Consider the following 20,762-nt stretch of genomic DNA (forward strand, 5'->3'; position numbering starts at 1 on the left):
GTTCCAGGTTGGGTGAGCCCTTCACCCAGTGCCTTATCCCCACCTCCACGGCCCCCAGATGCCCATTTCCTCAGGATGTGACATCCCCGTGCTCTCCGGGCAGCCTGAACTGCTCCGAGGTGTGGCAGTGGTGACCCGACGCAAGGCAGTGCCCTGAAGGAGCTCATTTTCCCCAGAGCAGCTACCCGGTAAGCCATGACACGCAGCACTACATCATTTCTTTGCAAGATTTTGTAAAAGATATAATATGCCATACTCTTCCCAGAGTTTAAGACTGACCTTACAAGACACTCTGCGGGGAACAAATGGTGTTTGTCCAAAGCTGTCCTAATGCGTTTATTCAGAATTTCAAGAATTACCATTCCACATGCCATTACAGGTCCAGATCAAGCTTAAGCCTAGTTCTGTCCACTGCATACAGACCTGTGTGAGAAAAAACTGTGCAGTGTGATAAGCATAGATAAGATACAGGTACTTTAGGAAGACAAGTTTGGTCATGTGTTGTCATGTGTGTGTCCCAATAAAGTAACTCCTATTATATAGAGCTATATCCTGCCTAATTCAGATGAGAATTAGCAAATACCAGTGAAACTTTTCTGTAAGTCAGGAGAAATACACAGACCTAATAGCAATTAAAAAACCCCACGACACTATTTTAATCACAATAGAGAAAGGCACAGGTATTAAGTCATCCAAGTGAATTAAACCCTTTTAGAAAAATATATTCATACATTTTCACACTTCATGGGCAACACGATTTATGTATGAAACCCATTATCATAATTATCCGGTTATTCCTTTAAAAAAGTTTATAATTTTTCTCTAAAAATACAGATATTTCACAGAATGCTAAATAAAGATTCATAATTTAAAAGCTTCAGTCCAACTCTACCCCAAAATAATCACCTCCTGAGAGTAAAAAGCACAGCACGCTGCACAGTTAAATGTGCTGACTTAAGATTCACCATAGTGTATGACTGCTTTACATTTTAATGTTCTATATTCTGTTAATACATGTTAGGGCCACACCTCATGTGGGAGGAAGTTGCTTTTGCAATCCTTTTGTAGTATTTACTGTTGATAGGCAACACTTCTGGCGGGGAGTGAAGATATGATTGTTCCATTGTGAAGGTGTAACTTTTTTATGCAGCCGTATGGCATTTTACCATTTGGAATATCTGACTCTCTGTCCAGTGCCATTGTGGCTAAGAATAATGACCAAAGCTTTTCTATGAAGGGCTTTGAATTTCCAGGTTGTCCTTATACTGGTATACTTTTCTGGTAAAGTAGATGTCACCAGGAAAAAAAAAAAAGAAATAAAAAGACAGGTTAAGCCCTTTTTCTCTCAAAAGCGGCTCAGCTCTGTACAGTAAAGACATCGGCTAGCACACCTGACCTCTTATGCTAACACACTCCCTCATGCATGTCAGAGGAGTACAGAAAGTAACTTAAAAAAAAAAAAAAAAAAAAGAGTATGGCAAATTGCCTGGTAGCAAACTACCCACAATTATCTGTATTACCCAACATCCTGTGAACATCTGCTTTAAAAGTATTCTCAAGTACTTTGTCCCTGGGGCCACGTAATTCTTTTTTATAGCAATTATGCAGAACAGACCAAGATACTCTGTTAGCTTAGCACCAAATTCGTTTACCATCTCTCTGTAGTTTAAAGCAGGTTCTTCACACAGACTCTCTTCCAGGTGCACCTCTGATAAAGCTTCAAGTATCAGTAAGAGTTCAGAAGAGTAACCAGCACTTTCTGAGCTCCCCTCTTGCAGGGAAACGGGAAACCTTCCTGACTCATTGCTGTTCAGGCTCCAAGGGAAGCAGTACGCAACATGACTCAATTAAGACAGGTTTCTGTAGCCTCCCTCCCTTCACATTTGCTTTTACAAAGACCATTTCCACTGGATTGCTCAACATGCTGTACAAAGATAAGCTCCTTTTGCATTACCAGTATCCAAAGGAAAAAAAAAAAAAACACAACCCAAAACCACTGAAGTAGTTACTGATCAGTGCTGACTTCCCAGATTTAGGTTAAATGAAAAATGACTGTTTATGTAGATGTTTTAATTTCAGCTCTATAAAAAAAATAGAGACAGGGATCAGATACACAGCATATCTGAATAGCGTATCTAAATTGACTTGGATTGGGTAATCCCTTGTTAGGCTTATTTTTCTCTGAAATACTCTGCATTCACATAGAAGGCTCTGAATATTGTTTTCAGTGTCTGATAAAGCCCTTAATTCCCTATCAGCAGAACCCTTAAGAAGGGCTTATCCTCCTATCTCCATTACTTTAATGTAAGCTAGGGGACTGTAGATTCCAATTTAGACAGAGTCCAAGAGAAAGCACACAGAGAACCACCCCATGCTTGTGGTTTTTCAGAGGACCAACCATATCTCCAGAGTGCGAGGAGGAGGCAACGTTTAGACCAGAGGCACGGGAAGTTCGTGTGGGCAACTCCACCACAGAGGCTCTTCCTGCTCCTTGTAACGGCCCACTATGGTCCTGGGAGACCCTTGTGTCGTGCCTGGCACCAGCACCTCCACAGGCTCTTCCTGCTCAGCTGGACAAACCTTTACTCCGAAGAACGGGGCTGTTTGCTGCTTTCTTGCAGATGGCTGTACTGCACCAGGTCTTACCAGGCACTGTAACTCTATTCATGAAGCTGTGAAGTTGTGGGCTGGCAAAGACAAACGTTTCAAATGCTGGTTTTGCACTGCACAGCTATACCAGCGCTGGTCTTACAAGCAAGACGTTGCCTGTTTTATCTTTGTCATTAAAGGCTGCAGAGTTCATTCAACGCAGACAAGCTGCTACACATACAAGAGAGGTAAAACTGCACTACGCCCGTCAATCATTCACAATGCAAATCTTTGCTTCACTTCATCTGCAATCATTTTTGCGATGGCAAGGGAGGAGGTAGCAGCAGGAGAAGGGGCATTTCTGACATGAAGAATTCTGCTTCCAATATCTCCACTCCCTCCATCGAATACAAAGTCATCCACCAAATTTCCATCACTGTCCAATGCTTGAGCTCTCACTCCGGATGGACCCCTGCAAAATATGGAGGTCACCATTAGAAAGAATGTTTTCTGAAGTCAGAAAATCAATTCTGTTCTGAGCTTGTGAAAGTGCCCAAGGAAACAGTAAGGAAGGCAGACTGTGGAGTCAAAGCCCAGTCAGGCTTTTGGGGGAGCACAGGGAAGTTTGACGTTTGTGAGGCGGAGTGGGAAATGTCTCGCAGTCGTTACGGTAAAACAAGGGCAGGTAGCCAAGCAGAGGATCTTCTGTATCTTGCCTGGTTGTGAAGTTACCCTCCTCCCCACACACACAAACATGCCTTCTCTTTTCAAAAAGGAAACCCTTTGTTTTGAAATAGCAACCCTTGTCAAACATGAATTTGGTGCCAATAGTATACTGCCTGAACTGGATAACTCCCTTTTACCATGCTTAAGCTTTTCTTATTCTGGATTTTCTCCCTGCAAATGTTTGGACAGTTAAAACCACCTCCACGTACTTAAATACCTCATCTTTCCTCACAAGTCTCTTCAGCTCCTTAGTATTTCTAAACTCCTTTGAATTAGTGTCTCTCTCCACACAGTAAGAAGCTGAACACAATTTTATTGGGATGATTAAACTAAGTCAATATTCACTCAGTAGCAACTCATAGTCTGGCTTCCCCTCTGAATTTCATTAGGGTTTTGCTTTCTTTGTGAACTCAGATTATGTTCAGGCTACTGAATGTGTCACTAGGTTAAAGGGACTTTTTCTTTTTTGTGAATATGCCACAATTGTGACTTTCAGCCTATGCAGAGTATAGGAAGTCACACAAATATTCATCAAACTTGCCTATACACATGCAAACCCAATACAAAAGGTCTTCCTGTAGAAAGTATCTAAAGGCTTCTACGCTTTGGTAGCGTATTTTGGTGGAGGGAGTAAGCTAATGCTATGTTTGCTACTGTTAAAAATAAGAGATTTAACAAGCCACTGGGTGTTACTAACTAGAAACGTTTTCTTTACCTGAGTACATCATTGATGGTGACCTCAGGGATGAACTTCTGAAGTTGTTTCACCTGTGCGCTAAGGAAACACGCTCTGTACATTTCACTCAGTCCGTAAGACAGGTTTCTCAGCACAAGCTTCCATAACCCACTGTAGAGAGAAAAAATAACTGCAGTAAGAACGAATCTTCCATAATAAATGCAGCCACATCAACCTAATGCTGTCGAAGAAGGTAGCAAATGCAGCTGCGTGGCAAAAGTTCCCATTCCCAACATCAGTAATCCGATCATGCTTTCTACTTGAGAAATACACAGTTGTCCTTCCCTGCTTCAACAAACCTTGCTTACAGAGCTGTAGTGTTGCATTTACATTCTTTCTTTGAGAATTAACTCTGAACTCCAGTCCTTCCTATGTCCAGGATTTTTCTCTGGTCCAGTCAAATGGCAAGAGACTGAAAACCACATGCAGGAGGGAAGACAGACATGGCACTTGAGACTTTCTTCCACAATCGTTCTGAAAAGATCATTGCGCTCCTAAAACCCTCAGTTTTCAGTCAATGAATCTTGTTATGTCTCTGCAAATCTTGTTTGCTTGCTTTGCTTTCCTTAAGTCTTCCAGTATAAAAATCCAGAGACAACGATCAAGATGCTTTCAACTCTTTACTTGAATAAACTGCATTAAGTTGAGCTGTTTGCCAGAAAGCTATTTTCCAGTTCCCTGACCTGTTTTTCAGCCTCTCCTTGGATCCTCCCCAATATTTTCACATTCTTTTTCAAGTCTAATTTCTAAAATTGAGCACTTGGTAGTGGTCTGTCCAGCCCCTCATAGAGAAGCAAGATTTCTCTCGACTTCTACAGATACTCTGTTCATTTGTGTTTGCAGTTTCAGCAATGACTCCTAATTCCTCTGACATACCTTCTAAGACAGATTCCCGGCCTGCATTCGTGGCCCTTAATGTACTTCCTTGCACTTGGATTTTTTTAAACATATATTGATGGTCTGATAAAGTTTAACACGGCAATTCAGACCACTCTGTTCTCTCTTCCAAGCATCCTCTGCAGGTATTTTAATCACACTGTCTAGGTTGATTAAAATATTACACTGCATTGGACCAAAACCAATCCTGGAAGAGCTCCACTAGTAGCAACATGGCTCAGCAGTACCTTCCGACGAGCAGCCACATTCTCAGACCAGCTGAGACACGTCTTGGTAGTTTATGAAAATTCAAATATTAGATTACATCAAGTCAAATGTCTTGGAGAAGTCCACGCTTATCAGCACAACTGTCTTTAAACACACCAAAAACTTGGCAAAAGCAGGCTTTTTGACAAGAAGTTGCTTCCATGGAGTCACAAGCTGACATTTAAATAACTAAGTTCAGTAGACAAAAAGACAAGATATTACCTGTACGTTACAGCATCTAAAAAGTCTCCAGTGCTGAAGTCAAACAACTTGTAGCCCTCTCGCTTAAAGGCTAGTACTGCGTTAGGACCAAGCCAAACGCTGCCATCCATTCTTGGTGTGAAATGAAATCCCAGAAAAGGAAATCGAGGATTGGGAACCTAAAGTGGGGCACAAAAATTACTACAGCTGTTACAAACCAGATCAGAGAAACAGCCACGCAACCACTCAAGTCAAACAACTCATCCAGGACACATGGAAAACATTTGTGAGGAGGACAGTACAGACATTTACAGTTTATTGTGTGAGAGAGTGAATAAAACAAAGCAAAACACAGTAAAGGAGTTGTCCTCAATAAATGGAAAGAACTATTTTTAAATGAACAAGTGAAGAAGTAAATTTGCCATTTTCTTTCCAATCACTACAACAAAATTCGAGTCATATAACCATACACTTTGGCTCCTGCGCTGGTTTTTCTGCTTGTTAATTGTGCAGTTATAGCATGCAACTAATTTAAAACCCTGAAGAGTGAAGCAGGGCCAAGTAAGACTGCATCTGAGGTAAAAGCAAAACAAATAACAGAAAAAAAAGGTACACGTGATTTCTCTGGACATAAATCAACCCACAACAAAACCAACGACACACTAATGCCATTCATCAGTAGTACTTATACTGCAATAAAATAGGTTATAAAATATTAGGAAACCCTCACCATTCCCTATCACTCAAAACAACATGCAGTTAGCAAGCCTGATTAATGCTAATAATAAGCATCTGAAGTTTCTTTTTTGTGTGCAAATGGAATACAGAGTAATTGAGTGCGAAGACTGAAACAGAATGAGCTAAGCACACCTCTTCATGCGCTGGCACTTCAAGATCTTTAGCTATTGAGAAAAGGTGACTACAGAGGTGACTGTGTCATAGTCTGAAATTAAGCAAGTATTGGGAATTTCTCAAAAAACAGTATTGTTATGACTAAAAAGTGTTTTAAGATATGTTCCCTTTCTGTATTCAGAGCACTGATTTTCCTGTTAAAAATATGCTTTTAACACTTTCAAAGCTTAGTGCAACCACTCCCCAAACTACATTACGTTTCTGGTAACATACCACAGAGTTGCGTCATTTTCTAATCTTATTACTATATTTGGCCATTACAAAAAAATAAAATTCAAAGAGTACAGACTATCCTCACACAGCCATGGAACAAGGCTGGAAGGTATCCTCACATCCCAGCCAGTTCCTCCCATCCCAAGACAGGATCCCAAACCATTCCCAGGTGAAAAGAGGTCAGACAAACTCCCAATGCCCAGGGTTCCATAATCTCACTTGGGTGACCCGCTCCAGTGTTTAGCAGGTAACTCTAAATTCGTATTTGGAAAGGCAGTATTTCGATGTACTGCATGAATTAACTAAAATGCTGCCCTAGGAATTCTCTCTTCTTGCTTGCTAACTTCACTTTCTGCCTGGGACTGCTCTTCTTCATCACACTGTTTGTCTATATTAGATGGTAGGAAGCTTGTCCTTTTCCTCCCATCTCTCTTTTTTGTCACACGAAGTAAAGCTAATTCAAAGATGAAGTTGAAAGGCAAATATCTGAATCTGAACTTTGGGTATTAGCACACAAGATAAAACCTTACCTCCAAGTAATTTATTATTTACTGTTGGCCCTCACTGACTTCTGAATCCTGCCTATAAATTTATTTTATAACATAAAGAAAGAAGCCAGGCTTTTGTGGGCATGTGGCTATCATGCTAAATGTTTCATTCTTTCCCTATTAAAAAAACCCAAAACCCCCCAAAACAACAACAAAAACACAAACAAAAAGAATTTCTGGCAATAACTTCCCACATGGTACTTCTACCAGTTCCTCAAGAATTAACAAAAACAAGCTGTCCTGTCAGAAAGCAACTGAATCTACATCCACATGTTGTACATCACTATCTGCAGTCTAACAACCATGCAATATTGCCCTTATTTCTGTAGTTTTAGCAGTTCTTAGAGTACACTGGGAAAGACAAACAAGAGAGAACATACCGGATAAATATTTCCTTTAACCATATAGCACTTTTCTGGTTTTAGCACCAAATAATCACCACGGAAGGGTACGATATGAGGCTCAGGGCTGCAGCCACTGATCTCAGACAGGCGGTCGGAGTAAAGTCCTGCACAGGTAACAATGTGCCGACAGTAGATTTCCTCACCCTGTGGAAAAAACAAAACAAAACACAAAACACACAAAAAAATCAACATATCTACTAAAAACCCACCCATCACCTATGAGCTTTGGAACAAAAAAAAAAAAAAGAGTCAAGACTAGAAAGAAAATCAATCATATTTTCAAAAGGATGCAGAAACATTTAATTGTTTAATTTAATTCTTTATAATATTCTCCTTTAGTCCCTGGAGAACAACTATTCTAAAATGGCAATTCAGCGGGCAGGTAGGACTGGCAGAATCTTTATAGAAAAGGGGTGGGAAGGGGAAGAAAAAAAAAAAAGAATAAAAAAAGAACTCATCAATTCTCAGACTACCTTCAGGTTGAGTTCCCAGAACACAGAACCTGTTTAATATCTAAACACCTTACCATCTAAATAAATAAAATCACAAACTATTAGCTAGCTAGCTCACAGTATTTGTTTTCAAATACCACGGGGTTTTGCTTCAACTAAAAATGTTTCCATAAAAATAATAACATTTTTTAAAAATATATCAGTATTTGGTGAGAGAATCTAACAGATTTTGGAAGCTACTTTTTAATGAAAGAGCAGAAATAGAGCAAGAAAGCAGTAGCACTAACTTTAAAAACCAGGGGGGGTGGGGGAAAATGAGGTTGGGGATCTTTTTGTTTGTCTTCCCCCCCCCCCCCCCCCCCCCAAGCAGAGTCCAGATATTCTCTCCTGAAGGTGAAAAGGTTACAAGTGCATTTCCTGTGCAGCATTGACTGACTTGCAGGAATGACACCAGTATATACACCTGTTTTACTAAATTAGCTTGTGGCTTTCTGATGATAAAAATAATTCTAAATGCCCCCTTATCATTTTCATAGATGCCAAAGACCAAAAGCAAACATGTAAATAGGTGTTTCTCACCTTCTCACCAAATAAGTAAGTCACAAAAGGAGTCCTTCAAAACAAAAAACGTAAGAATGTGCAAATAAAGAAGGGACGTATACAGTCAAACACAAGTCAGGCAGCAGAAAGATAAAGTTATTCCTTCATTATTATTCCCAGAACACAGTAAAATCTGAACATGCTCATATGCTTTGTCAAGAATCAATTGCAGTTGTTTTATAAAAGCAGTCCTAGGTGACAGCGATCATGTTACTGAACAGCAGCTTTTAACTTTTCTTAGAGAGCTGATTAATCCACCAGGACTCAACAAAAATTCTTCAGAAAAGTAGAAATAGCTTCCTATTAAGCAATTAAATCTTCAGCTTAGTTCTTACCTTTGAGTTCCTAACAATGACTGGGTATTTCAGTCCTGTAATAGAATTAGACGAGAAGGAATTAATAGAATATGTAACAGAAAACTGAACAAGCAGCTTGTCAGGATTAAGGGTTCTTCCACTGGAAGATCTCCAAGCTATGGAGCAACTACTGTTAACATAACTGATATTGCTGGACATAACCGTATTAGTGAATTAATAGGTGGGTGGGTTTTATTCTTCCATATGTGTAGCAGCACTGATCCTACCTGCCTTCCAGGATAAACAAAAAGCACTACCACAAGAATAGACATGCAATATTCAGCTAAATCTGATTTTAATAGGAGAGAACAACCCGCTTTCTCTCTTTTACTGTAATTTTCTTCCATCAGCATTAAATGTTTCAGCTGAAGGGTGACCTGCCTGAGAAAAAAAACAAGCGTGTTTGCTTGATACTTTAAGATCATTAATACTCTAACATACAGGTTGGATGGGGTTTTGAGCAATCTGGTCTAGCGGGGGGTGTCCCTGCCCATGGCAGGGGGTTGGAACTAGACGGGCTTTGAGGTCCCTTCCAACCCAAACCAGTCTGTGATCCTGTAATTTTGCCTTTTACCTCTTCCCTATGAGACGGAAAGGTTCAGAAACATGATTTCAGTTGAAGCAAATGTGTTTTGAACAAAATCTTTGGCAGGACTGTAGTAAATGGAGGGCAAAAAACCGCCTTACCATCTTCACTTTCTGCAGAACTTTCTTTAGCCATCTCCATGTTTGTAACTTCAAAATCAGTCAAGATCGTCCCACCTGCCTCCTGGAAGTCTTCAGCATAGGACTGGGCCACTTGTTTGTAATTCACAATGCCGGTATATGGAGAATCAAGGGCCATCAGACCCTGAAACAGTATGAAGACACAGAAGAACAGTGAAAGGTGTATGTGGACTTTGGTCTTCAATACAGAGAATATTTCATCTGGAATAATGTGCATTGCCGTTGAGAAGGGAGTACCGCTGCCTCCCCATCCTGGCTGCTTGTTCCCAGCCTCTCCACGTGCCACCTCCAGTGTTCGTGTTTGCTGACAACTAATATGGCGAAAACTACTCACAGTAGATTAAGTGATTGTGTGACTACAGCATAAACAAACCTTCTTGACAGAGCGCTTCATGATAAAACAGGTTACCTAATCTTGGCTTCCGCTAATATGTACTTATTTTTCACCATGCACTATGCAATTTCACCTTCGAACGCTCACTTGGGAGCTCCACCTGATGCATGGCTGTTGCCAACGCCTCTGCGAGGCTAAAAGGTATCATCGCAACACTTATGCATTGCACATCAGAAAAGTCTCTTCTGAATTAGACAACAGCCTACACTTGTCCTAGCAGAAAGCAGGGTTCAGGTCCAGTGCGTAGCTAGAACTTTTAACGTTTCTCAGAGACCTTTTACTATCTTTATACCAAAAAGGCTCAGTTTCTCACATAATTTTTATCATGCTAGATGACATCACAATATTTTCCTAGTTCTGGCTAGAAAATAAGGATAGTAGGACTGCTTTATCTCAGAGAGATTCTGCAAGTGTAACTACACTAGAAGACTGTCAGCCACTCGGATACTACAATAGCTGGGGCCATTTACATGCCCAAGACAACCAGAACAGTTGGTAAAACTGTATCTTACAGAAAACCTTTCTCTCCACTTGGTACACAGTGCAATGTTTTATAACAGCATTCAAGTTCCCTTTGCTCATGAGGAAAGGACTCAGCTCAGGAAACCAAAGCAAATGAAGTAAGACCCATCTGAAACTACTCATTTGCAGAAGTAAATGCTCAGCTGGATCTTGAACATGCAACGAATGTTTTAAGGAGTGGATACAAAATGTTTATGAGGAAAAAAAAGATTAAAAATATTTCTCTCCAGAAAATTTTTGTCTGTACTTACAAGCACACATAAGCAATGAGTCGGGCAGCTACACCAACAGCAAGCTGCCAGATGAAACAGTATGGTGAATTTATACCTAAACAATAACAAATCTGTATTCCATAAACTATTCACATTTCTCCTACTGTGAAAACATACAAGCTGAGAAGTGCTACATAACAATCACATGTGTAGGAATCAAGTGGATTGAAATTGGCTTGATCCAAATCTGCACTTACAGATGGGAAGGAATTTTCATTGCCGCACTATCAAGCTTTACTCTAAGTTAAATAATTTTAGCGGGAAGAGCAGAATCATCTCAGCATAAACTCAGATATAGCAGCTCTAACCTGGGCAAAGGAAAATCTGCCTATCAACCACAAACACATATAAGCAAGCACCTGCAAGAAGAAGGGGAAAAATTTAAAGATTAAAAATATTATAATAATAATAATAATAATAACAACAACAACTTGTTGTCATTGGTGAGATAAATGTTGGGGTTTTTTGTTTCTGAGCATATAAATATCAGGGAGGACACGCCTGTGTACAGCTGGGAAAAGGATGAAGTCTGAACAGCTTGTAGGGTCTGTCCATTTGCCTTTAAATTCAGTCCTGCACAGGGACTAGGGAATTGCAGTCTCCTACTTGGACTCAAATAGTCCTCATTCCTTTTGTAGGCTGCAAGTGAGATGGATTACCTGCTCTCTAATCTGTGAATGCTGGCCCTTATGAAACAGCCAGCACATCATTTGCAATTAGTGCAGCAACAGCTCTTTATGACTTCAGCACAGAGAGAACTGATGAACTATGAACTGATGAGCAAGAGAATGAGAACAGGTGAAATCTGAGGTGAAAGTCTCACCAAAATTCTGCGGGATCAACTTATGTTGTGTTAGACCTGATCTGATGTGGATGTAATGGCAAATGCATATGAAGGATTGGGCTGAGCTAAAAAGTTCCACAAATAAATGGATAGATTTACTTTTGTTGAAAGTTACATTTCTTCTCAGTTTTCAGGCTCTTTTGAACTTGTCACTCATGCAAATTACCTCAAGGCCAGAAACATATTTATGTTAAATTAAAAAATAATGTCATCTGAGAAACTGAAGTCTTTCTTACATGCCAAATAAAAACAAGCAAATCCCTTACCCTGCAGAAGGGTTCTTTCGCTTGTATTTCTTTTGCTCCAATCAGTCTTAGACCGCGGACATTGTTCTGCAGCCCTCTTTCATATAGAGCTTTGAGTCTTGGAATTTCATCTTGTTCAACGGCTACAATTAGCTTCAGAAAAAGATAACGAGGCATTCCAGTGAGTAAAATATACAAAGCCAGTTCAGGTCTGGCATCAAGCCCAAGCTAACAAGCAATCAATAATGCATGAGGGAACAGTGAATTATAATTCAAGAGGGCGAAAAAAAATGTGGTTTATGCCATTAATTGCACAAGATTCTATAAATACCTATTATTGGAAAGCACTAATATATTAAAGGAGAGTGAAAAACAAATATTAAACTGAGTTTAAGTTACTACCAATGGATAATATTTGCCATGAGACTACAAACGTGAAAGAAGAGAATATGGTTTTAAAGAGCCACTGGGATCTTTCCAGACACAAAACTGAACTTAACCCAAGATTTACAAATCTCAAGCAGTCTCGATACGAGAGTAAGAACATGTTCTGACATGGTATCTGAACTGAATTGTACCAGCTTCACTGCATTTAACCATGCAGTTAGCTCACAACTATCACAAGAGATTTATCCAGACCACCAATTATCTGTGCCAAGCTTGCCCAGACCATACTACTTGCAGGTCCAGCCCAGGTCTGGCAACCTTTGCGTTGAGAAGGCACTAAGTTCTGCAGGCCTGGGGCTGCTTTATGTAAAACAAGCTGTAAAGCCTCAACATCATCTTCCCCAGAATAAATGCTGCTGGGGAAAGTGATGCAGAAGTACACAAATTCACTGTCAGCAAAGGACCAACAATGCTGCTGGGTCAGTGCTAGCCCTGCCCAAGCTCAAACTGGCTCCTACAGAGCAATTCTGCTGTCTTGGTGCTTTGAGTTGAGAGCAGGCTTGTAACTTCAGGTGTACCGCAGAGCAAATCCACAGTGCCACCTTGTGCCCAGCGCTGCAGGAACACAGCATTGCACACAGCCAGGCCAGGACAACCACCACCTGCACTGGTGCAGGGCCCACCAACGCTCCCACATCCAGGGATCTCCCCTCCGCACCCCAGAGCTGGGAGAGATCTGCACCCAGATGGGGCTTGGCTCCCACTGTTACCTGCGCTACTTCATCTCAGCCCCCACATAAGGATAATTATGATTTAGGCCCAGAAAATGAACTGATTTGACTTGTTGGAAAGAAGAAAACAAAAAGGCAAGTTCATCCTGAAGGTAGAAACTCATCTCTCAGGAGAACGACTACAACCAGGCCTGTGCTATACAATGTAACATACAATATACAGTCTCTGTTTCCAAAGGTAAAGTAAGAACACGCAGCAGTCCCTATACCTTCCCACATTGTTTATATGGTATTCCCTTCTGGTCACAGTACTTGTAGCAGAGGGCTGCACCCTGCACACACAGCTTAGCCTTCAGAGATCCAGGTTGGTAGTAAATTCCACTGTGAATCACGCCACTGTTATGTCCACTTTGGTGATGAGCTAAATAGAAAGAAGAATACATTATTAAAATACATGTTCCCATGATTGGTTTGTACCTTAATTACTTCAGCTGTCAGAAGAGTGAGCAATTTGAGGTCCTGCCCTAAATCAGTGTTACAAGAGATGCTCCAATAAGGTAACTGCACAGCAAACACAATTCCTCCGTTGGTCTCAAAAGGCTAAAAAAATACTGACACAGCAAGACCTAGTTAATAATAAACCATCACAGCTTGCAATGAGTTGAATCAACAGGGAAAAAAAAAAATCACAAATTTTTGCTCCAAGAGCTACAATTGCAGGCAAATCAATCAAAAATTTCTGCATGTTAAAATTAATTTTAAGAAATCCAATTTTTAAAATGAAATGCATCCTTAAAGACCTCATCTAACATAATGTCTGTGCAACCGTCAATTTCTTTGGACATGCTGGCAGGCCTCGTAGGCTTTTCAAGTATTTGTAAACTGGATTATGTTGCTATGTCCTCTTCCACTAAGTAAAATAGAGGTGAAAAATATCACAAACATTTTTACTGCAGTAATCTGGGCAGGTTCTCCCTCTTAAAATACTGACTTCAAAGGTCATCCCTGCTTCACACTCACACAACTGTTAATCACTTCATGCGTGCCCTGTCTTGGAGATAAAAAGCCACTTCATATCACACATGTAATGACTCAGGAGTGATGTATAGCTTGGCTGATGGAGCTGTTTAAAACCAGAGCTTGGGCTTGTAGGTCTTATTCGGAGTTGGCCGTTGATGTGATCCCTTGGGGTTGCTCCCACCTACCGAGTGACCGCACATCTGCATAAGTACTTGGTGTGAAAAAACTGCTCACAGTGAACCTGTGCTTGTACTTGGGTGAGCCAGAAAAGCTTTCAAACAATTAAGCAATGGGAGTATTCTTTCCTACTTCAAAGCCAGGACTTATGTGCTTCAAGATTTCCTATGTAAGCAGGCAACACTGGATGCTGTGCCGTTTTACTTTGGCTAACACTGGGTCAATAACTAGTGATATCTTCCCACTTATCCCTCTGTTAGTTCTTTACCTTCGACCTCCCGTGCAAATGACAGCACCTTGCACAGGGATATCCAGAAACATGGGCCAAATGACTGCGGTTTACAGTTCTGGCAATTAATTGACTTTACCCAGACCAGCAGCTCCCAGGTATTTTTAAGCAGCTCCACTTCCCAGCCCTCCCTCTCTACCCACCAACCATCCCTGTTTGCTGTTCACTCTTCTCCTTGTGCTCCACCAAAAAGCCATCCTGGCACCATTTCTCAGCTCAGCCTCTCCACGGCACTAAACTGGACGTGCCCTGCTCCTTACTTGAGTCGTTCACCCTCCTTGTCCTTTTCCCTGAAATCCCTGCTGCTGCTGGGGCCCCAGGCCAGTCAGACCCGCTGCTTTCAAACAACGAAGCAGCAATGTTCAGTCTTTCTTAACTTTAAAGTCCTAACTTGAAGTCCCAGCAGTGGAGCACAGGCTGATGACAGCTCTGCTTCTCCACTGAAGAATGCATCCTTGGGTGAAGGGAGGAAGAAATCCCGTCAGGGCAAAACCAGCGGTGCCTGGGAACGAAGATGCTCCTCCTGGGGTGGAATCCATCACCTGCTTCAGCAACGAGGACAGATGTTGTCCCACTGCTGCTCATCCACCCAAAAACTGGGCTTCCCTGTACATGTATGTTCATGAAATACTGACGCGTTGGTGAACGTGTGCTTCAGTAACGATTTCTGACAGACCGACACCAGGTAACCCAAACGCACGGCTGAGGAAGACGCGCCAGCACCATACCTAGCTCCTTCTCCTTCTCCAGCACGGCGAAGGAGAGCGAGGGGTGCCGCCGGACGAGCTCCCGAGCCGAGGCCAGCCCCACGATTCCTGCGCCCACCACCGCCACGTCGAAAGTGCTGCACGGAGACAGACACGGCCTTAAGCTCACCCCCGGGGGGCAGCCCGCCTCCCGCCCCGACCCTGAGCGGAGAGTGACGGCCCGACCCGGCCCGGCGCACCGCGGCTGCCCTCCGGCCGTGAGGGAAGCGCTGAGGGGGCGCGGGCAGGACCCTAGGCGGACGCGCCAAGGAGGCGACGGGGCTCGGGCAGGGCCGCCCACCGCGCCAGCCCCGCGGCCTCACCTGCGCTGGCGGCGCTGGGCCCGCCACAGCGCCGCGGCCCCGTCACCGCCCGCCCGCTGCCGCAGCAGCGCCGCTGCCGCCATTTTGGGGGCGGCGATCTACACCAGGCCGGGCTCCTCCTCCGTGCCCGCTCTGCGGCGGCGGTGAGGGGCGATCGGGGCCGGGCCGGGCCGGGCAGGGCTCCGCGTACGGTTTGCCCTCTTGGCCCTTGGGGGCAGCCCGGCAGGAGGGGATCCCGAGCTTCCCCTGCAGCCGTCGTTCCTGCTGGGCTGACAGACCTGGTTAGGCCTTGAGGGGAAGTTATGGGCTGCCCGTCCTGCTGCTTCGGGAGCTGGCGCTGACACTCCAGATAACTCCCCTCTCTGCTTTTCTTCAAGAACGCGATGCTGTTGGGAAAACTCGTGCAGCCGGTGTGCAGCCTAAACAAGCTGCCCCTGCTGAGCACCTGCAGACACTTCTGGGGATGGCTGAATGCCGTGTTCAACAAGTAAGCGTGGCTCGGTGTGCACAAGGCAGTGAACGGGTCCCACGTATCCACTGCGCGGGTTTTGAGGCACGAAGTGTTATGTCCCAGGACCGGAGGGAACATTTTCTGTTATCAGTGCTTTTCTTTCCCCGAGATTGCACGTGGATGCCTGGCAGGGGTCGTTCCTTACCTGTTTCGAGGTAGGAAGCCATGGCCTTCCAGAGGAAGGCGTGTGCTTTGCTCCCCTCCCCGGGGTGGCCAAGCCAAGCTGGCCATGCGGACTCTCTCCCTAAATGCCAGTCTTGTTTTGACCTCCAAATGCATTTAAACCAGTAGCACAACCATGGGCCCTTTAGTTATTCAGAAAAGCCTCTAACCAACCCATCGTTTACAATGTGATTCAGCCACCCAAGGGTTCCACATTTCTTTTTCAAAAAGATAAAACCTTTCTCTGTGAAACTCTTCCTCTGCCCATAACTTTTGCTGGTAGCTAATAGTTTTGCCTTATGTCTTCTTGCTCTGTGAAAAGGGTTGTATGGTTTAGCTGATTGCTGTAGTGGGGCTGGAAGCTCAACCAGACAGGAGTCGCTTCCAGCTCTGCTTCTGTCTTCAGCATTCCTCACCAGACTGAGAATGATAGCCTTTTCCTGAACAGCTCCAAGGATTTTAACTAATTGCTGAAGTGTGTCTTTTTGAAATGTAATTGTTGAGGGAAAAAAGCTTCAGGAATGACATAGATGTGACACACAATGAGAGGCTTTTATATAAGCAAAATATGTTTGGGAGACAAATTTGCGATTGTTGGAAAGCCTTATTCTGGGTAGAGAAAGGAACTTTTCATCTCTGCGTACAGACATGGAAGGAAACAATCAGTTCGAAGGGTTAAGTCAAGTTGCATTTGTATTATTTCTTTTTTTTTACCAAAAGCATCTGCCAGTTAAAACAAGTTAAAAACCCCCTCATGCCAGACTGATTAAGAACCAGCATGATCCAAATAATCCCACTAAATCATACTCTTACTTTTCTGACATCTTACCATGCACATAACCAAATATTTCTTGTGCAGTATTATTATCGTCAAGACAATAAATCTGCCACATCATTGTAAAAACCATGTGAATGCTCTTTCTGTCTTGGCAGAGTGGACTACGAACGCATACAGGCCGTCGGCCCCGACAGAGCAGCTTCAGAATGGCTGTTGCGATGTGGTGCCCTGGTGCGCTACCAAGGCTCTCAGAAATGGCAGCAGGACTACAACGGTCTCCCAACAGGGCCCCTGGGGAAATACAAGATTGAAGCAATTAACGCCACTGAGTCTTGCATCATGTACAGAGGATTTGACTATTTGGGTAATGTAGACAGAGCTCTGCTAAGATTATACTGAATCATCATTTTCTCATTCCTTAGTAAGATATAGAGGATTTTTTTTCCCCTTCTATCTTTTTTTCCTTAAAATGGCTCTACAAATATTCAGCAGTTCCTAACATTTTGCTGGAGGTGTGGTGTGAAGCAGGAAAAGGTTGGGAACTGCATCAGCCCTTGCCTGAGGTGACAGTAGCACTAAGGAAGTGCAACAAAGATTGGCTGTTTCGTCGAGTTCATAGTTAAGTAGTTGGTAGCAAAAAGCACCACTTCAAATATTCTTTTTTTCTAAACCAAGTGATGGTTTTGGTGTTCTCCAGGCATTTATGATGTCTTCAAACACCAAAAAAAAAAAAAAAAAAAGCAGCAGGCTCTCAGTTTCTTACAAAATAAAAAAGAGATTGTTTCAGGTCTCCTTTAAATAACAAAAACCAAATTGGGGAACAGACCATTGTATTTCCTTATTGAATTTCCTGTATTATACATTCCTAAGGCAGAGTTATTGTTTATCTCCCAAACTTGTAGAGCTTTTTTTGTTACTTGCCCATGTCAAAGCTCTTTAAATCTTACCAAAAGGCTGCAAACCCTGGGGCTTTCATATATTTTAAGTACCGTAAAGGGAATTTGGAACTTCATTGTGCATTACGGCTCACTGTATAGAGGAACATGTTGCTGTGTGCTTTTGGAGGCAGTTACCAAATTGAGACCTTAACAACCAGTACAGGTTGTTCCTGGTACTCTGAAGCAAATACTCATTTTTGTCTTTCCAGATGGTCTCGAACATGTCACAGAAATCAAGTTGCAGAAGTGTATTTACATACAGGATGAGTGTCTGCAGAGGCTCAGTGAGACCAAGAATCTCCAGAAGAGTCTCCTCCAGCTGAAGATAATTTCCTGTGGGAACGTCACAGATAAAGGCATCATTGCACTTCACAAGCTGATGTACGTGAGCTACTGAGCTCTTCTTGCTCCCTATTGTTACCACCCCGCAGGTTTGGGACTATGTTGAGTGGAAGGGGTAAAGTCTGAATGTTTCTGGGCTATTTCAGGTGTGTGGGGCCGTGGGGCGGCTGGGCCTGGGGACTGACCTGAACCACAGCCTGGGAGGGACGGCACTGCCACTGCAGGCCTGCCTGAAGACAGTGTTGTGGCTGGCTCTGAAAAGACGTGGATTAACATACAGATATTAATCAGCCTGTGAAGGCTGGTGTCAGGGAGTTGCAGAGCACTGGGGTCCGCAGCTGAGAAAGCCAGAATCCTCTGCTGCAGTACGAGAATCCATAGTTGCGCTTCTGTCTTCAGAGTTGAGCGCAGCATCTCCCACTTGCACTTGAAGTCACTTACGCAGTGCTGATTGTTGCACAAATCAGAGCAGGACGCGTGCTCTCTGCCGACACACCACCTTCGCAGGAGCAGCGACCATGTACAGCTTCCTTTCACGTTGGCACCTCAGGCAGGTTTTGCTCGAGAATAAGTAACTAACAGCTGCCCTGGTTCCTACGCCTGACCCCGCTGCTGCAGCTGCTTTTCAAGGCAGGCTTTGCCGGTGTCCTGTAACTTCCACTTGTCTTTCTACACCTCACACTGCTTCCTATCACTTAGTTATCTCTGCGGGAGACTGTGCACCTCCGCAGCTCTGAAGCACATCCGTACGTGCTTTGTTCAACTGTGGCCTTAAAGCACCTGTGAACTGTTTAGTACTACAGGGAGTTAATAGCCATCTAAAATGGGTGATGTGGTGACTTGGATTTCATCCTACAGAAAGTTATTATTAAGGACTTTCTATATTACTCTAATTATTCTTTACATTAAAATAACTTTTACTAAAGTGCAATTATTTAATACTGTTTAATATGAGGGAAGCTTCATGATGTGGGAGGTCCAGGATGTCTTTTTAAGCTGTGTAGAAGGTGAGCTAAAAACTTTAAGCACCCACTTCAGAAAAAAACTTCCGCTAGAACCAGTAACCTTTTAAAATACTCAAAATAACTATGGTAGAATAATCCTTTGTCTAATTTCTGTGTCAACAGTTAAATAGTAGTTGCTGACTTTTCTTTTTAAATATTTATAGGAACCTTGAATATTTGTATCTGAGTGACCTTCCTGGAATAAGAGAGAAAGAAACTACCGTTCGTATCCTTCAGCAGGCACTGCCAAACCTGGAGCTGGAGCTGGATTTAGAATAAACACGCTTGCATGTAACTGAGATGTATTCAATTTCATAGTATTTATCATTTGTTGCGTAAATTAAGTTGTAGACACCACTGTATTTCCACGTATGGAAATAAGCCCAGATCTCCCAATCCAGCCTTAAAAGCTGCATGCAATCTTTTATGCAATTAAGTTTTATTAAGCTTAAACTATGTGGTGAATCAACAACAGAGAAGGCACGCTTCTGAGCATGGTCGTTTTTTTCCCTGGTTTTATAGGAAGCTGTTAATACATCAGTTAGTAGTTTTCAAATATTTTATAGCATTTATTGTACAAGATGAGAGTGGGAAGAAGGTCGGTGTTGTGAAAGAGCAGCGCTGTACGCCTGTATTGCATGCTGTTGGTGCTGTGGGAATGAGAGCGGTTTACTCTCCGAGAATCTCACCCAGTCAGCGGGTGCCGATTTAATAAAATACCTTATGGGCCTTTTTTCTGTTCTTCATGCAGTGACTCGCATAGCCTTTGGTGGTTTTAAATGCAGTGACCTCCACACAGGCGGTCTGGCCTTGCCAGAAACACCGAGTAGGTGAACTGAACATTGCTGTAGTTGTGGAACAGGGTCTCATAGATACGCCTTTGCACGGATTTTTGCTGTGTGCTCACACAGACTAGATTAGTTCTGTGTACCTCTTCGGTTGCATCCATATCAATCCTGCTAAATAAGGGAACAGTTCACCCTTAGGAAGACTTGAGCTTTTTTTAGTCAAATTCCTGAAGTGGGGGTAGAGGAAGAAAAAGGCAGTTGGCAGCGACTCCCAGAAAGCAGCTATCATAGTGATGTCTCAGACACGGCTACCTCTGCATCGAATCCCAGACTGGTTTGGGTTGGAAGGGTCCTCAAAGCCCATCCAGTCCCAACCCCCTGCCATGGGCAGGGACACCCTCCACTAGCCCAGGTTGCCCAAAGCCCCATCCAACCTGGCCTTGAACACTGCCAGGGAGCCAGGGGCAGCCACAGCTTCTCTGGGCACCCTGTGCCAGGGCCTCAGCACCCTCACAGGGAAGGATTTCTGCCTCACATCCCATCTCCATCTCCCCTCCTGCAGCTTCAGGCCATTCCCCTTGGCCTGTCACTCCCTGCCCTTGTCACCAGTCCCTCTCCAGCTTTCCTGGAGCCCCTGCAGGGACTGGAAGGGCCTCGAAGGTCTCCCCGCAGCCTTCTCTTCT

General features: G+C 43.2%; 2 protein-coding genes across 6 annotated transcripts; one reads left to right on the plus strand and one right to left on the minus strand.

The window, feature by feature from the left end:
- Window positions 1-309: 309 nt before the first annotated feature.
- On the minus strand, window positions 310-15,668 carry L2HGDH (L-2-hydroxyglutarate dehydrogenase). 4 transcript variants are annotated; one of them, XM_075753156.1, is made up of 10 exons: window positions 15,557-15,668; window positions 15,216-15,331; window positions 13,271-13,422; window positions 11,905-12,036; window positions 9,568-9,730; window positions 8,860-8,894; window positions 7,449-7,616; window positions 5,417-5,574; window positions 4,031-4,162; window positions 310-3,061 (listed from the first exon to the last, which is right to left on the minus strand). In XM_075753156.1, exons 1-10 carry the CDS (start codon window positions 15,637-15,639, stop codon window positions 2,866-2,868), a joined length of 1,335 nt encoding a protein of 444 aa, XP_075609271.1. In that variant the 5' UTR covers window positions 15,640-15,668; the 3' UTR covers window positions 310-2,865. The 4 variants fall into 4 exon arrangements, with proteins under 4 accessions (XP_075609271.1, XP_075609272.1, XP_075609274.1 ...); XM_075753157.1 differs by lacking the exon at window positions 11,905-12,036; XM_075753159.1 differs by lacking the exon at window positions 15,216-15,331 and having other exon boundaries at window positions 15,557-15,644.
- On the plus strand, window positions 15,576-20,024 carry DMAC2L (distal membrane arm assembly component 2 like). Of its 2 annotated transcripts, none has more exons than XM_075753164.1 (5): window positions 15,576-15,699; window positions 15,934-16,043; window positions 17,163-17,371; window positions 18,155-18,326; window positions 19,456-20,024. In XM_075753164.1, the coding sequence occupies exons 2-5, from the start codon at window positions 15,940-15,942 to the stop codon at window positions 19,568-19,570; spliced, it is 600 nt and encodes a 199-aa protein (XP_075609279.1). In that variant the 5' UTR covers window positions 15,576-15,699; window positions 15,934-15,939; the 3' UTR covers window positions 19,571-20,024. The 2 variants fall into 2 exon arrangements, with proteins under 2 accessions (XP_075609279.1, XP_075609278.1); XM_075753163.1 differs by having other exon boundaries at window positions 15,644-15,837.
- Window positions 20,025-20,762: the final 738 nt, after the last annotated feature.

Source organism: Balearica regulorum, chromosome 5 (assembly GCF_011004875.1).
Source record: "Balearica regulorum gibbericeps isolate bBalReg1 chromosome 5, bBalReg1.pri, whole genome shotgun sequence".
Classification (NCBI taxonomy): domain Eukaryota; kingdom Metazoa; phylum Chordata; class Aves; order Gruiformes; family Gruidae; genus Balearica; species Balearica regulorum.

Bases quoted from the DNA above. Each gene is read 5' to 3' on its own strand.
- L2HGDH (XM_075753156.1), bottom strand. From the start codon at position 15,639: ATGGCGGCAGCGGCGCTGCTGCGGCAGCGGGCGGGCGGTGACGGGGCC. The intron at 13,423-15,215 runs GTATGGTGCTGG...CTTTCTATTTAG, and splicing joins GGAGAAGGAGAAGGAGCTAG to CTCATCACCAAAGTGGACAT. The intron at 3,062-4,030 runs GTAAAGAAAACG...CATATTTTGCAG, and splicing joins ACCATCAATGATGTACTCAG to GGGTCCATCCGGAGTGAGAG.
- DMAC2L (XM_075753164.1), top strand. From the start codon at position 15,940: ATGCTGTTGGGAAAACTCGTGCAGCCGGTGTGCAGCCTAAACAAGCTG. The intron at 17,372-18,154 runs GTAATGTAGACA...TTGTCTTTCCAG, and splicing joins CAGAGGATTTGACTATTTGG to ATGGTCTCGAACATGTCACA. The intron at 18,327-19,455 runs GTACGTGAGCTA...AAATATTTATAG, and splicing joins ATTGCACTTCACAAGCTGAT to GAACCTTGAATATTTGTATC.